Genomic DNA, 16,305 nt, shown 5'->3' on the forward strand with positions numbered 1-16,305 from the left:
GGGGAGGGGAGGCGGTTGGTCCTGATCCTGGAAAACGCTCATAAACCTGAGGCTGGGGCGGTGATTTGGTGTAAAATACACCTTGTATGTGTATAAAGCAGCACCGCTAACACCGGGCAAGGGCGCCCTGCGAGAACCAGGCCCTGAAGGCAGCAATTCATTAAGAGGTTTCAAGGGCATCTCATGTAAATCACAACTTGAGGTCCCTACGGATAATTGGACATAATGAACACAGGAGGTGACAAAGAACCAAAAGCTAGAAGGTTGACAGCTAAACCATTCTTGGGCAGGGAGAGCTGTAGAACTTCCAATACTGTCCTTTAGGAGAACTTAGCTCATTAGAATGTCATTATAATACTAAAAATCACACCCCCAGGTCAAAAAGACCCTTCCCCTGAGCAGGGGTGGTAGCAGAAACAGGGATGTAACCCTATTATAATGATATGTAAATCACTAACCAATCACGCTGAGGAAACTTACTAACTCTATAGTTTTGTGTATAAATGTGTCATGAAAAACCACCTCTGGTGTGCTGGGTGTGTGGGAAAGCACCAGGCACTAAATAACAATGTCTTTTTGTCATAAAACCTAAGAGCTCCCCTCCCCTCCCAGCCCCGAGCTCCAACTCTCCCTTGGAAGAAGAACAACACAACCCAGGTGGACATCAAAATAGTTTTATACAGATTATTGGATCTCAGTATACAGGTAAAAAACAGAGGGCCTGGCTGAGGGCAGGTCCAGGCCTCACCTCCCGCCACCCCGTCCCGCTTCCCGGGGAAGGAGATTCAAGTCCCTTTTAAAAATGTACATTTGAAGGCACAGTGCAAGGACTGACAGGCTCTGGGGACCAGCTCCTCACCACCCAGCAGCAGCCGGGGCAGGGCTGTGGATGGACAGACAGACAGCGGGAGAGGGGAGGTCGTCCTGCCCCCCCAGACTGGGCACAAACAGCCCCCGGGCCTGGCGCTGAGCACAGAGCCAGACCCCCCCACCTGGTCCTGCTGCGTAGGAAAGTCTCACACGTGTGCAAAACATCTCAAATCCACTCACCTTAAAAATACACACCTACTCCAAGCTAGTTGCAAAACACCCTCCGAGAGGGACAGGGCTGGCTCTTAACAAGACTTATTGCTAGTGGGACAAAGCAAGGCCAGCTCAGCCCATTACCTGCTGCCACTGCAAAACAAGCCCAAACAGAGCCCCAAGAGCTGTTTGCAAATTCAACCTTAACATGAAACCCCAGCTGTGTTTCTTGTTAGAGCCCCCAGAAGCAGGCAAAGTTGGGAGATGAGGCAGAGTCAATGCTATTGTGTGTTGCAGCCCCTTACAGGTGGAAAAGGGTCATGGACTGGGCCAGAACCCATCCCCTGCTTGGCATGATGAGCTGGGAGCAGCCACGGGGATGTTCATGGCTCCTGCAGAACAGAGGCAACAAGAGCAGATCTTTCACACCACAGGAAGCTGGAGCAGGAGCACTGGGAATGCTCAGCCTCATCTCCCTGTTCCCAGCACTTCTCCAGCCAGATCTTGTCACAGGTTTCCTGCAATAAATTCCCTGTGGAACAGAGGTGGTGGTGTCTGAGGGTTCCCTTTGCCCCCCCCAGACAGCCAAGATGACCAACGTGGCAGCCTGGGCCCAGGCACATGGTTCTGGAAGGGCATTTACCACCCAAGGGATGAGGAACAGCTTCATCCTCAGGTGACATGGCCCAACAGCCTTCAACAGGGAACCTGCTGCACTGTTCCCCCAGAGGAGACCAGGTCAGAGCCCTGCAGAACAGACCCCATCACACATCTGGGTGCAAACCATGATCAGGTTTCACTAGTTGACCTTCCTGGGCTGCTGAAGAACAGATCAACTCAGGGCAGATGCCAAAGATGCTGCACCAGATTCCTGCAGCCCAGAGCTTGGGTTAGTGGGGTAAGAATTCAAAAAGAAATGAGCAGCAAGAAAATAAGTGCCTATTCTAACCCCAGCCTTCTGCCCAGAAAGCAGAGAGTGTCAGAAATACATAAAGGCTTTGGAAATCAAACATTTCAGCCATTCTTCCCTTCTGGACATCCCTTCTACTGCCCACAAATCTAACGTGTCTTGGGATGCACACAGCAGCTCCTGCCCAACGTCCTGCCAAGTGCTACAGAACAGAGCTTGGCTGCTTTCCCCTTCTCCCTCAGCTCAGCCCTCCAGCCCTGCCCCCGGGCCCCGCAGCAGGGACACAACTGCAGAGACACAAGCAGGTGGAGCTCTTGCTCCACCTTCAGGGATGCTGCAGCAGCAGAACCGAGCCAAGCCCGCAGGCCGATCTGATGTGTCGACCCATCGCCAGAGCCTTTTTGAGAGGGTGTTTCCAAAGTGCTCTGATCACTCAATGGTATTAGGTGGACAATAGCAAATGGTGCAGTTTGTCATAAAAATCTAAGACTGAAATTGGGCCATGGATAATCCCATGACCTCTCCCTGCTCCTCCAATAATGCTCAAGTGGTCAGATGTCACTGTTTCCTCCAGAACAGTGGTGGACTTGAGCAAATCAGATCAGATGGAGTCAGTAAACCATCTCTTTTCTACAGTATCCACCACGATCAGTTTATCCAGTTGCTCAGAACAACCTTCAGTTGCTCTTTCAGTCATGGTGCTGTTGTACTGCTGGCAGGAGATCTCAAAAGCCAAGACTGCTACACAAATGAGAATTAACAGGGGGTGATGGGGATGTTTTTTGTCCCAGAAGTGAGGAACAGCAGCACTGCAGAGCTGGCAAGACACTGAACTTTGCCAGAGTTCCCTGACATTCACTCCTTTCTCCTGCTCATGTCAAGAATGGATGTCATCTCCCCCAGCTTTCAGAATGCCAAGTCACTGCCTGAAATTAGCAACACACTAGAGGTGCTTCACAACCACTACAGACCATAGCAGGCCCCAGCACATCATGGTGGGGAGAAGCTCCAAGGGAGTAGCTGAGAATCAAGTACAGTCTTTTTCCAAGGGCTGCTCTGCAGAACATGGAGTCAAGTGAAGGGTCTGGCTTCCCCCCAGTAGAGAGTGGGAAACATGAAATCAAAACAGGTAGAGAAACTGCTTTGGACTGTTGTACCTAAGACCTCATGCAGGTCTTGGGGCACTTCCCCACCATCTGCTCACTGTTCTGAGATGCTGGGGAAGTGCTGGGAACTCTGCCAGCCATCCTGTTAAGTTGCCTCTCAAACATCCTCATGTGAACCTCCAGATGACCTAAAAATGTAACAAGCCACATCCTCAGCCTGACCACAACCTCCCCCACCCACTGATTTGCACGTAGGTAAGAACAGAGCAAATAGCAGAGGGCAGTGGGGAAGGAGCTCCCCACCTCTGGAGGACACATCCTGCAAGCTGATGTTTCAAAACTGAACCACAGGGATCACCCCCCACCACCAGGTCTGGTCCATGGGAACCTCCTGTCACGCCCTGGAGGTGTCAGTGTTTGCTGGAGTACAATGTTTCTTCTTCAGTGTCCGTTTCATCCTGAAATTCATGGCTCAGGAGGGACTTCTTGGAGCTGGTGGACATCATGCGGATTTCGTCCTCGTAGTCGTCGTGGTGCTGGCGGAGGCGGTGGAACCCATCCTTGTGTCTGTTGGACTTGATGGAGCAGACGCACCAGATCATACAAGCAGTGAGGACCAGAGCAGACATGCTTGCAGCTGCCAAAAAGGAGACATTAATGCCCTGCTCCTCCACCCCAGAGGCTCACAGCCTTGCCACCATCTCTCTTCCCCAGTCACAGCTGCTTTCCTCACTTCTCATGCCACAAAGAGCTGCTCCAAGAGCAGGACTGCAGTAGCTTTTTTTTCTGTGCTCACTATCTAGAGTGGCATCACTGAGCTCCTCTGCAGACCACTGGGTAGAAACTCTGGCCTCCCCAGCAGCTGCCACCTCAACAACAACAAAAAATAATCTCTTGATGCTGACCTGGTGCCACTTCACTCCAAGAAACCCTGAGGAAGAAGCACGACCTCCTAGCTTCCAGCTCCACCCAAAAACAGGCTCTCCCCATTCCAGGCATCTCAAAGTCCACTCAGAACCCTGCAGACCTGTGCCACATTCTACTTACTTCCCTACACCCTCCCTCCTGCCAACCCAAAGGTTGTTGGACCAGTTTGCCTGGACAAGCACGTGTTCAGAAGGGAAAGCAGGAGATGGCTGAAGTCCACAGGCTGCTTTTCCAGATCAGTGAAGAGAAGGGCCATTGTCAGCACAAACCACTAAGAAAGCAAAGCTCAGAGCTTTGATCAAGTGTCACTTTACCTGCAACAGTTACAACCAGCTCCCTTGGCAGACCAAATATCCTGTTTTCCATGTCAAATACAATGAGGACAGAGCTGGGTGCATCCTCACGTACAAAGACCTGCAGAAAGATACCAGAGCTCAGACTGTCTCAGAGCTTGCACCTCTCTTAGGTGTCCAGTCAAGAGAGGTAACTTGCTGATCAGGGCAGGACCACGTGGATGCCACAGACAAGTGCAATGAAAAGCTACTGCTGAAAATAACCCTGCTAAGCTGGGAAATTCTTCTCCTTCCAGTGTAACAAGGCAGAAAAGAGCCTCCCTGGGCATATAATCAGCAGCTAAACAGCCAAGGAGGCAGAGCCCAAACCCAAGGGGGTGCTTTTATAGGACAGGGAGGGTAGAAAAGATCTCCAACACAGACATTCACATACCTTGACATGTTTCTGCTGGTACCCATCAGCTTTTGCATAGATGCTGTACAAACCTGGAGCCAAGAGCACATGGAAATAGCCACCTTCTTTAGTGGAGACCTTCAGACCATCATTAAGAACAATGGTAGCTTTAGAAATTGCCTTGCCACTCTTGTCTTGGACAAAGCCATGGATTCCCTTATGAACCTGAAATAAAGCATTTCAAACACTTCACATTCTGATCCAAGTGTCAGGATCTAACTCACCCCTCAGAACATAGCCCTTTCTCCACCCCTGACCCCCATAATAAATAAAAGGACACAGCACTGCAAGGGCTGCTCATGAGGCAACACTACACACATGTTAAACTCATGTCAACATGTCCTGGTCACTTGCTGTCTCTGTTCAATCCATTCCTCACACAGTCTAAATTATGACCATCTGTAATTACAGAGCAGTGACAGAAACACAGACTCCACCACCCTGCTCCCTTCCTCTCCCCTTCCCCACCCAGCCCCACTGCCTTTGCTCCTTGCCAGAATTCCCTCCCACAGCCTCAGCTCACCTCCACCAACATGCTCAGGAGAGGTTTCCTGTGGTCTGCCCACAGGCTGGGCAGCTGCCCCGCGCTGGGGAAGTAACAGCAGCTGGTATAAACCGTGATCTCAGGACAGTGACCAAACATAACGCTGAAATCCTGCAGAAATAAAATAAACAAACAAAGCCACAGCTGAAGAGGTGGTGTTTAAAAAGCTTTGCAAAGTGCAGCTGGAAGTGGGGAAGTTTTGCCCAGACATCAGAACAAATATGCTTTTTAATGCTTGCTTAGCAGAGGTGGAAAGGCTCGTGCTGTGCCAAAGTACCTTCATGCTCCCCAGGTGACTGTGCCACTCGGAGCCACGGATCACGCCACCAGGAATGTTCTCATCTGTGAGGGCAGGAATTCAGATGTCAGATAAAAAAAAAGGAATGCAGATGTCAGATCTGCTCCTAGCAGAGTCCAGCACAAGCTGATGAGGGGTTAAAGGATTCAACCAAACATACCTGACTTATTTGGACAGCCTGGCTGGCCCAAATGCATCAGTGGATGGTTGTTTGCATACAGAGAGGCCAAATGCTTCAGTGTTTCTTTGTTCTCCACTACAAAGAGAAAAGCAAGACTTTGAGAGCTCACTCCCATTCACAGATTCCCATCCTATCTCCAGGATCATGCATAAAACAGTGAAACACATTGTCTTTGGGGCATTCCAGATTTTCTCTAACCCTGAGAGGTGGTATCACAAACTTTATACTGCTGTTGGGAGAGGAAAAGTTGAAATACTGCTGTAGGAACAGAAATGGCCAATGTTCTGATCCCTAGCTGAAAAAAAAAACCTGTGAGGTTTTACAGCTTTACTTAACAGACTGTCAGCTCCAGGTGCCAAGGGCTGAACACAACAGGGGGCCACAGAGCACCACCAGCACAAGAAGCTCTCACACCACATGGTCACATCGACTTCTGCAGAGACAGCCCGAGGGTAACTGTGTGAGCAAGGCCCTGGAGGGGTTAGTCATACCTGTCTGTGCTGGCTTGTCGTATGGGTACGTGACAAGCAGAGATCCTCCATCTAGTGCAACAGAGAGGCTGAAATCCTGCTTCAGTATCAAGTTCTCTATGATGGCTTTGGTCTCAGGCTCTCGTGTCGCTGAGTATCGGGAGTAATTGCCTGTAAATTAGAACAACAAATGGAAAAGGGAATTGGCAACAGTTTCCTCTGCTATTGGAGAGGCCAGCAAAAGCACATTCTTTATGTCTGAAATTATGCCTGCTGCATGTATGAAAAGGTATATGTTAAATCTCAGCAGATGCTGATAGATCAAGTAAAGCACCCAGTCTGCACTATCCATGGGGGGAATTCATCTGCAAAGCTAAACACAAATGACAGGTTATTTCCCCAAGCTATTTCATGCTGTGATGCAGAGAGTGTCTTGTGTGTTTGCTCTCCTCAATGTCACTGGAGTGACATTTTCTTAAGAAAGCACTTGGAATGATCCCAGCCAAACCTGGCCAGAGAAAACACTTCCTCCTCAGGAAGGGTGGGCACAGCACTGATCCAGTGCTATGGTAGTTTCAGGGGAACCAAAAAAGCATGGAAAAAGGAGCCTGTTTCCAAGGAGCATGAACAGAGGGGATTTTCCAGAAATGAGGGGTTGAAAGAAATCAATTAACAGGAAAAATACATGAGGTGTTTTCCAACATCTGGACTATTCCTAAAGAGCTCTGCTTCATCTTTTCCTTGCAAATAAATGACTGCAAATTACCATCTGTAAGGGGGATGCAAGCTTAGGAAGCTGCCCAGCAGCTGTGCTGCCCAGGCCCCTGGGGCAGGAGCGTTGCTCCTTTTCCAGGTAGACCCAAATGACTACACCCAACCCTAGAGCAGCCAGCAAGAGACTTCTACAACAGCCTGCACCTTCTAAAGGGACACTACAGATCTAGTTTGCTTTACTTGTGAAGTCTGTGTCCAGATCTCTGCCGTGAGCATTGGTCCAGCCTGTCCTGGAGGTGCAGCCTCTCTCCTGCGCCACCTCCCGCCCGTCGGGGTTCAGGGAAGGCACAATCACAATCCGTGTTCGGTCGATCAGCTGAGCAAAAGGAGGAGAAGCAGCACATCAAGTGCCATTAGTAGGGTTCAATTCTCTGTACATTTTATCCACCTGCATCTCATCCCAGGAGCTGCTGATTCAATTGGTGCCAGCGGTCAGAAGTTCCTGCTGGTCCCATGGATTCCCTCCCCAGGACATGTTGGGTCACTGCCACCTCCTGCTCACAAGACTTGTGAGCACAGCTTTCCCAGGAGACAACTGGAGGGCTCCAAGATGGTCCCCTGCATTGGTTTCTCACCTTTGTAACTGCAGCATTCTTCTTGTAGTTCATGCAAAGAAATTCTGCCAGTGCCAGGAGCAGCTCGGTACCAACGGGAGCATTTCCATGGATACCAGCAACAAAGCGGATCTTTGGCTCTTCAGGCTCGGACTGGTTGGGCTTGTTGGAGATTTCGAGGGACCAGATCTGACGGAACTCAACGCTCTGACCCAAACTGCCAAGAGATGAGAAACCAGAGCTCAGAAACAGAGCCAGGAGAAATCCCAGGGTGAAAAGCAACTGCTGCCAACCCCCATGAGGAGGCTGCAAAGACAAGTGACACACAAAACACAACCACATCACGAGAGAAAATTTGCAGCAGCACTGAACTAAATTCACAATCTGGTTTGTGAAACAAGCATCTGGGTAAGAACGTACCCAGGTCCAGATGTACAGGACACCCGACACTCCTTAGATCTCTATATATCCTACAACATCTCACAAATGTGGAACTCCTAAAAGCCTCTGTGCATCCAGTATTTTTTGTTTGTTGGGCTTTTCTTCCTTCAGAGCAGGATACATCTGGACATCAAACGAATGCATAAAGCACCCAGCCCAGAGGACAAAAGCAGGCCTGTTTCCAGCCACGCAGACATTGTTGCTACAGTCCTGCCATGAAGTTAGCAAACTGAATGCAAGCAGAGCAGGGAACACAATCAGGGCTGATGCAACTGGACAGACAATAGAGGCTACAGATCAGAAAAGCAGCTTTGGCACCAGCAGGGACAGCACATGAGCACGTTGTGCCTGGTAACAACAAGCAAATGAGGTCCCAGGACAAAGAGATTTGTGCTTTCTAAAGCTGACAGAGGGTAAGCACTGCAGGTTACAAAGGAGAGCAGAGGGCTGCAGACAGCTGGTCTGCTGCAGGAGGGTAGAGACCTTGGCTCAGGGGCAAGCTATTGAATTAAAATCTGAAGGCAGCCAGAAAAAAAAAAAAGGTAATTTAAGATTCGTAAAGTTAAATTTGATCACTTTTGCTGAGGACTCTTTAATAGGGTGGATGTCAGAAATGATTTGGAAAACGGAGGAAATAAAGAGGGTGAAACAGGTACTTGCAGAAGCCTGGGGTATCAATGCTGGGAATATCACCAGGCACCCCTGGGGAACCAAGAGCACCCCAGGTTTACGCCAGTAAAAAGACGTGTCAGGGAAAGCAGAGAGATGCAGCTGCAAGTCCCTGCAGGCTGCTCTGCCTGCACACCCGGGGCTCCCTGGAACCAGGGGGCCACAGGGGAGGGAGGGACAAGCTCCCCAGCTCTGCACTGCGGCCACGGCTCCTCATCTCATTGCTTCCCTGCCACAGGGAGCTCGGGAGGAGCTGAGCACTGCTGCTGGGAGTGGTCACCTGGTGAGATTCGTGATGTGTGGGTAGTTCAGGTAGAGGCCTCGGAGGAACTCGGAGAGGTCCTTGTAGGGGCGGTAGCGGTAGGGAGAGATGTCCCCTGAGGAGGCAAGCAGGAGGCGTTCCAGGCCGTTCTCAGCAGAAAGGTCTTTGATGAGGGTCTCAAACTCCTTCTCGTTGGGGTCGCTGGTGTCTGGGGTGTTCAGGACTGTCACCTTCCCCTCCTCCACTTTGGCGTCTGTCCGTGAAAGGCTGAAGTTGACTTGCACCCCACCTTTGCTGCCAACTTCCACCATCTTGGTGACTGGATCATACCTACCCAGGGGAGAGAAGGCAAAAGGAAACGTCAGGAGCTTAAGGCCTCACACAAGCCACCCCTCTTCCTAACTAGACACTTGCAGGGAACTGCTACTGCTCCCCAGCCGAAAGGGAGAAGCATAAAAACAAAGAGCAAGAGCACTTGAAAGGCAGAGGAATGGTAGGACAAGGAGCAGCTCAGGGCCCAGCAGAGCTGCTTTCAGCTCAGGTGGTGAAGGGTTACGTGGCAGACTGGCAGGCCAACAAGTCAGGCTGCTTTAACCCAAAGGTTTTGGCAGCAGTTGAAGTGATGAAGTCACTTCCGTGGGCAGCTGCCTGCAAGAGAATTTCCGCTAAAGACAGTCAGTTATCAGCTCCTTCCAAACAAGGGAAGACTTGGGTTGTACAAGGCACCAGGTGAGTGTGGTCTTTGACATCAGGGTAGCACCACACAGCTAACTCTGCAGAGGCCAGAGGGCAGGAGAAACACTCATGCCTGCACCTGCAGCAAGCAAAGGTGATGAGACTGCTCCTGACTGGGAAGTCACTCGTGCAGCTGTTTGCTCCTTGTGTCACACTCACTCACCCTCGGGCAGATGCTGTGATTTTGTAGATCCCTTGGACCAAGAGGCGCCAATAGTCTCCATCCTTGTAGGTGGTCACGGGGTGGTTGATGTCAGCAACGCTGATGGTGGCGTTGAGGATGCCCCTTCCATCCACAGCATCCAGCACAAACCCCCAGACACCACGATGAACCTGTACGTGGACCCAGAGTCCTGCTTGAGCACCCACCCTGGCTCCACCTCCCACCCCACACATGACCGTGGGATCACCCACACCCAGTTCCCAGCCCAGAAGCTTAGGATCCCACCCAGTGTTCCCAGAGGAGCAACATGTTCCAAAAAGGTTCAGGTTAGACTGGCCAGCAGCTGGTGTGGACAAAGATCACCTGATGAGTACAATGAGCAATTGTCTGGCCCAAGGTGCCACCACAGCACTCTGCTCCACACCTTTGTTTGCATGCCCCAGGTGCAGAGCACCACCACCAGCCCCAACTCAGATGGGAACAGCACATAAAGGCCACTCCAGCCTAGGGAAAACCACAACAGTGGTAAATAAAAAGCCCACATCATCTGGCTGTTGTTTCCATAAAGATTTCTGATATGTTAAGAAGGAGGGGAGAGGAACTGCCAAGACATATTCTCATGGGGATGATTTCTGTGGAGCAGGTACCAGGTCTGGCCAGGAAGCAGGACTGACTTCAGCCCACAGATGAACCTGTTCATTCTGGCAGATCTAATGCCAACCCCACAACTGCTCAGGGTCAAAGTGTCTCACCTGCTTCATGAACTGGAGGAGAGACCGACGGTTCTGCTCCCAGTACTTGGGCAGCTCCTCAGCTCTTGGATATTTGACACAGCCCAACTCAATGGTCACTTCAAAGCAGTTGGTATGCAAGTAATTCCAGTCTTGCATCCCACCTACAATGGGAATGTGCAAAAAGTTTTGACAAGGTCTTCCAAAGGGAACCATACCACAGCTCAAAATGAAATCACATAGTAGAGAAAGATGAAGTCAAAAACCCACCACCTGCATTCCATAGCTGGAGGAGGCTTTTACACAGAGCAAGAGTCAAGCCTCAAAGGGATGCCAAAACAGCAGACAAATAACCATCCTTCTTGTAAATACCTTTCATGCTAATACACTGCTGTAAAATTTTATGAAACCATTTTGCCAGAAAAACTAGGCTATAAATTCCTTCCCCCAGGAATAACTTTATCTGGGTACATTATTTAAGAGGTTATAAAAGAAACCTGAGTCCCAGTAACTTGGGCTGACCAAAGCAGACTTGGTGACTGAACAGAAATTCTTTAAGCTGCAGAAGCGTTAACTTGGAGACAAACTGTGCAAGAGGTTTAAGGTCTATTTTACCTGGAACGTTGTACCACTGAGCCCCGTTAGTGATGCCATGTGGGAAGTACTCAGTGGGGTACATATCCTTGCAAGGGCTTCCCTGATACATCTTCCTGTTTTCCTAAAAAACAGGATGCAACACGTGAAGCTGAGTCTCTGCACTTTGCTGGCACTTCTGTTCTAACATTACTCACACACTTGGGGTGATCAAACAGAGGCTCAGGCAGGCGTGCAGCACAAACAGGTTGCACCCACACCCCACCCCATGGAAACCTTTGTTTTCACCCTCGTGGACACCAGGTGCCCGTAGCACCTGCACTCTCCTCCACTGGCCTCTCAGAAGGCCCCCAACATCACTAGGAGTTAACCCAACAGGATGTGCCTGTTTTCTTGTTAGAGCTTTACCTTGGAGTAGGAAAGTGCCAACTGCTGAAACACAGCATCGTCTGGGGACTCACTGTATATGGCTATTCCTTGTTCATCATCATCAAAGGGGTAATTAACCACCAGAGAACCTGCAGGGGAAACAAGTTTTGACTCGTACTTGCATGATTCCCAGATGATCCCTCACCCTAACTGGGAAAGTTTTGCTTTGTCTCCAAAGAGTGCCAAGTCTTCTGTTTCTCAAGAACTTGGCATTAAACAAAGCATTAAGCCCAGTAGCTGGAAGTGACAACAAAAGCACAGGAAGAGATAAGACTACACCCTGTTAGGAAGGTGAACCCAAGGCATGACACATCAAGTGTTTGGCTCTTACTTGCAGGAGGGATGAGCACAACTTCCTAACAACCACTTTCACGGAGGAGAGCAAGCGAGGGGAGGGAATGCCTAGGACATACATGGTGCCCTTGGCTGTTGTTTTTCAGCCTCCTGGAGTTTATTGCACTGTCATATGACAACATCTTTGGCTTACTGGAGCTTTCCCTAAGCACATTGTACTAACAGTAGCACTGTGGAACCCCAGACATCACCACTGCAGGAGACCTGCCAGCTCCCTCATACCCACACACGGTACTTGCACACTGCAACATCACACATGAGAGCACAAAGCAACCACCTGCAAGTTACCACAGCTACAAGGCAGCAGACAAACTGTCTGGGGAATATGCTGTAATGCAGAGATTTAATTTAGATCACTCCAAAAAGATAATTAAATTACAGTAAGTTTCATAGTTCCATCAGGCAGTTCAAGGCAGGGAACCCTCAGGATTAGATCTCATTCCCTTTACTTTACAAATACCATGGAGCCTCCAACAGCCAGAGCATTTTATTACATCCCAGCCCCAGCTGCTGAGCAGCCACTGACATAAGCCCACTGCCACCTTCCATCAGGCCATGAGTGAGCTGCTCCCCAACACACGTGCTCCCTTCAGAGAAGTGGTTGTGATCTTCCAGGCAATTCCCTGCCAATGCACCTGGGGACACAGTTTTCACCTTCTATTTTCAGCTTCTGATCCATCCTCCAGCAACATAAACAAAAGGTCTGGTTGATTTTTTGTGTGGGGCCTTTGCAGATGGCCTTGGTTCCTGCTGCAGGAACCTGGCTGCCTCCACTCCTGCCATCTCACAGCAATGCCAAGGGCAGAGAGCTCTGCCAGAGCCCCTCAGCTCACACCTGACACCCCTGCAGCCTCAGGGCAGAGGAAGGAGCTGGGTCTGGCTGCCCTACCTCCATGCAGGTTTGCTGAGAGCACAAACGGGTAAGTCTTTAACCAGGCCATGACCGCGAGGGTTTCTGGCTGCGGGGGGTCGGACACGTGGAAGAACTGATCTGGGAAGTTCCGGTTCAGGTCATAGTTGTTGCTGTTGTTTCTGCCAACGGTACCTCCTCTGTCTCCTGAAAATTAAAGACATATTCAAGCTTGCACCCTATGCAAGTTCCCACGTCAGTGCAGAGGCTTCATCATCTTAACCACAGAGCTGGTAACTACCCATTCACGAAAAACAGCAGAGAATACAACAGTTCTGGTGTCCTACACTCAGAGTGATGGGACCCCCACACTCTCCTTCAGGGACAGGCCTGCTCTGTGCACAGGGGTGTCCCAGGGCCCTTCCAGCCCGTGCCTCAGTGCCAGCCAGACCACAGCCTGCAGGAAAGCAGCGAACCATGAACCAGCAGCCGGATGTCACGACCGCAGAAACCTCAGAGCTCACCTTCTCAAACCAGCTGGACAAGTTCTTTGCTAAAGCCAAGCAGAGCTCTGCTTCCAGAAAATCCTTCTGGACAGGCTTTATTCTGCCAATCCACAAGAGCCACGCTGTTTTAAGGACTCCCCTGAAGGATATTTTTGCCAATTTCAACATCACAATGAAAGTCCATATTATCTTTGGACAAGTGCTCTGCAGACAGCCTGGCTCCCACATCACATGTTGCTAAGAGCATGAACCAAAGCACAGCACATATGAGCTGTGTCAAAGGAATGTCTTTTTTTAAAAAAATAAGCCTGGGAATAGCCAGAAACCATAAGGGGACCCAAACAGGGGCAGCATATAGCTCTGCTGAAGCATAGAAGCTCTCTCTCCAACAGCTTCAAGCATCAGTTGACCATCCACATCCTGCAGTGTGGGGTCTGCCCACTCGTCCCACAGCACACACCAAGCCTCTTCCCAGCCTCCCTGTGTGGAGAGCACATCTGCTCCTGATTTCTCAGAGAGCACCATGAACCCAGGGGCTTGTTCTCAAAGCTAGAAACCCCCTAGATGTTTCAGCAGAGACAGCAATACCTTCCTGGGACTTCTCGTAGCCATCAGGGTTCATGGATGGCATGATGTGGATCCGTGTGTTCTGGACCAAGTCAGTCACTTCAGGATCTGTGCCAAAGTTCTTGCAGAGGTACTCGATGAGGTTCAGGAGAAGCTCTCGCCCCACAACTTCATTCCCATGCATGTTACCAATGTACTTGAACTCTGGCTCACCTGAGGACACAAAGAGACCATTATAACAAGGACATTAAAGCTTGGAGACATCTCACCACCCTGAGCTTTGCTCTCAGGCCTTTCTACAGGCTGGAGGGCATTAACCTAGAATTTACCCTTCTGTTCCACAACATCGATGACCCCAACAAGGATGAACATTGTTGCAGGGAAGTTCTTGGCCCTTCTGTCCCAGAGCTTCCCAACCAGTGTAGCTGTCCCCAGCAAAGCTCCTTAACTCACACTACTGCCACACGTCACCTGCTCCGTTTAGAACAGACATTGCAAGGAGCAGCAGTTTCTCCTCAGACACGTGCCAGCTCCACGCTCCTTTTAGCTCTGCCCATGGAGCCTCCCAACACAAAGGGTCTGTCACTTCCATTTGTGCCTCACTAAAGAGGATGTCCCCAGGTTACCTGCTTCGTGGACGCCAGGGTTGTCTGAGATCTCCATCACATAGAGCTCCCGCAGCTCTACAGACTTGCCCACGGAGTAGAGGCGGGTGATGGCAGGATACTGGCTGGCGTGGCGCCGTAGGAAGATCTCCATGTCGGAGAAGTGGTGGTGCCTGAAGTCCACAGGCTGGATGGGCTGATGGAGAGAGGTTGGGCTGGGGGCCTCTGCAGGCACAGGGGTAGGGGTGATGGTAGAAACGGGAGCGGGTGTTGCTGTGAGTGGTGTGACATTGAGAGCTGGTGGCACCAGGGTTGGCTGCAAGGAGAAATCCACTTCTGTTGCAGCCCCCTCCTTTACCTCGATGTTCTCTTTGGTTACTGGTGTGTACCTGTGATAAAAACAACTGGCTTCAGCAAGGAGGCTCTGCAGAACAGAGGCCAAACCCCCCTGCAGCCTCTGCACCACTCCACGCTACTCCTCCCAGCCCAAATGCACTGGGATGTTAATGACTATGGAAAGATTCACCAGCGAAGAAGCCGACGGGACTCATCCCGTCCCACTGCCACCAGACCCATCCATGCTGCTGCCACAAAGGCATGAGCTCCTGTTCACAGACTCAGCAGGGAAGGTGCCACAGGGCTAGCCCAGGAGCAAGCTATACATACACACTCAGGCTTGAAACAACACAAACTCTTGCCAAGGTGACCCTAGTACACTTTCTCCCATTGCCCAAAAAGTAAGATGCAGGTTGATACAAGGAATCAAAGAAAGGTGACAGAAATGCTGTGCATGCAGCAGCACCCTGCTGCAGCAGGACATGGGCAGAACAAACACCACTGCAGCTCTAAGCTGGAGTCCTTCACTGCTGCAGCTTCCAGCCAAACCCCTTAAATACACAAGATGCCTTAGAGGAAGAAACCAAGTGAAGGAACACAAGCAGTGTGGACACAGGCTGCCACAGAGACATTACCCCATCACAACTGCAGTCACGTTGTAGGTCCCAGGCACGAGCAGCCGGTGGTAATCACCAAATTTGCCTGCTGTGATGTTATGAGCAATACCAGCCACAACAATGGTCGCGTTCTCCAGGCCAGCTTCAGTGACTGCATCCCTGACAAAGCCTTTCACACCGATGTGCACCTGAGGAAAACAAGGCAAGAGCCTGGCTGAAGACAGGCAACATCAGGGGAACCGTGTCCTCACCCTGCCCTTTCCCAGAGCCACAGGAGAGCTGCCAAGCAAAGACATCCAAGGGCCTGTGATCCAGACAGTGCTTGGCCAGATGGCAAGGGCAGGAATTCCAGCACTGCATTGGGAATGCACCAAGATCCCAGAACTGGTCCTACCTAACAAATCCTCCACTTCATCAATGTGGGCACACAACACCACCAACATAGCAGGGTTACAGGCCATACTGAGGCACCTTCCCAGCCTAAACTGTCCCCTCCTCAACTCATACACATCTGGACATCTGGAGACAGCCTGGCAGAGCACTCTGCAACACAAGGGCTCTGCAGTGCTGCTGTTTTTGAACATCACTGGAGATCCACAGCACCGAGGTCACAGAGGGACTCTGCACAGTGACAACTGCACTGATCAGTCCCTCTGTTTAACACCGAACCCCAGGAGGCTCCTTGGAGCACAGCTCTGCTGTCCTGGAGGATGTGGAAACTGTGGCAGAACCACAGAGATACGCAGCAGCTTTGTAGCCACTAACCTCTGCACAAAGCCACAAGTGCAACTGAACCTGGTGCTCTCAGCCCACCACAGGTTTCAAGGCTCCTAACCCATGCCCATCTCAGCCAGCACTACCTTCTCAATGAAAGCAAGAAGGGACTCCCGGTTGTTCTCCCACTCCTGCTGA

The 16,305-nt window shown here is 50.7% G+C and overlaps 2 protein-coding genes across 2 annotated transcripts in view; both read right to left on the reverse strand.

The window, feature by feature from the left end:
• GOSR1 (golgi SNAP receptor complex member 1) overlaps positions 1 to 1,706 on the reverse strand; it is a 31,285-nt gene extending 29,579 nt beyond the window's left edge. Inside the window, exon 1 of the mRNA XM_009993204.1 lies at positions 1,667 to 1,706. Within this exon, the coding sequence (XP_009991506.1) occupies positions 1,667 to 1,706 (40 nt within the window). The remainder of the gene's footprint in view (positions 1 to 1,666) is intronic.
• A 1,584-nt stretch (positions 1,707 to 3,290) lies between these two features.
• The window catches only part of CPD (carboxypeptidase D), a 30,461-nt gene continuing 17,446 nt past the window's right edge, over positions 3,291 to 16,305 (reverse strand). The window contains exons 5-23 of the mRNA XM_009993205.1: positions 16,254 to 16,305; positions 15,412 to 15,581; positions 14,462 to 14,829; positions 13,857 to 14,048; positions 12,802 to 12,969; positions 11,538 to 11,647; positions 11,151 to 11,253; positions 10,557 to 10,699; positions 9,805 to 9,974; positions 8,925 to 9,236; positions 7,556 to 7,751; positions 7,161 to 7,296; positions 6,228 to 6,377; positions 5,716 to 5,811; positions 5,535 to 5,599; positions 5,237 to 5,368; positions 4,693 to 4,878; positions 4,281 to 4,380; positions 3,291 to 3,676 (exon numbers count right to left, since the gene is read on the reverse strand). Of these exons, the coding sequence (XP_009991507.1) occupies positions 3,450 to 3,676; positions 4,281 to 4,380; positions 4,693 to 4,878; positions 5,237 to 5,368; positions 5,535 to 5,599; positions 5,716 to 5,811; positions 6,228 to 6,377; positions 7,161 to 7,296; positions 7,556 to 7,751; positions 8,925 to 9,236; positions 9,805 to 9,974; positions 10,557 to 10,699; positions 11,151 to 11,253; positions 11,538 to 11,647; positions 12,802 to 12,969; positions 13,857 to 14,048; positions 14,462 to 14,829; positions 15,412 to 15,581; positions 16,254 to 16,305 (3,076 nt within the window). The 3' untranslated portion in view covers positions 3,291 to 3,449. The remainder of the gene's footprint in view (positions 3,677 to 4,280; positions 4,381 to 4,692; positions 4,879 to 5,236; positions 5,369 to 5,534; positions 5,600 to 5,715; positions 5,812 to 6,227; positions 6,378 to 7,160; positions 7,297 to 7,555; positions 7,752 to 8,924; positions 9,237 to 9,804; positions 9,975 to 10,556; positions 10,700 to 11,150; positions 11,254 to 11,537; positions 11,648 to 12,801; positions 12,970 to 13,856; positions 14,049 to 14,461; positions 14,830 to 15,411; positions 15,582 to 16,253) is intronic.

This window comes from Chaetura pelagica, unplaced genomic scaffold, assembly GCF_000747805.2.
Source record: "Chaetura pelagica isolate M959 unplaced genomic scaffold, ChaPel_1.0 scaffold72, whole genome shotgun sequence".
In the NCBI taxonomy this organism is placed as follows: domain Eukaryota; kingdom Metazoa; phylum Chordata; class Aves; order Apodiformes; family Apodidae; genus Chaetura; species Chaetura pelagica.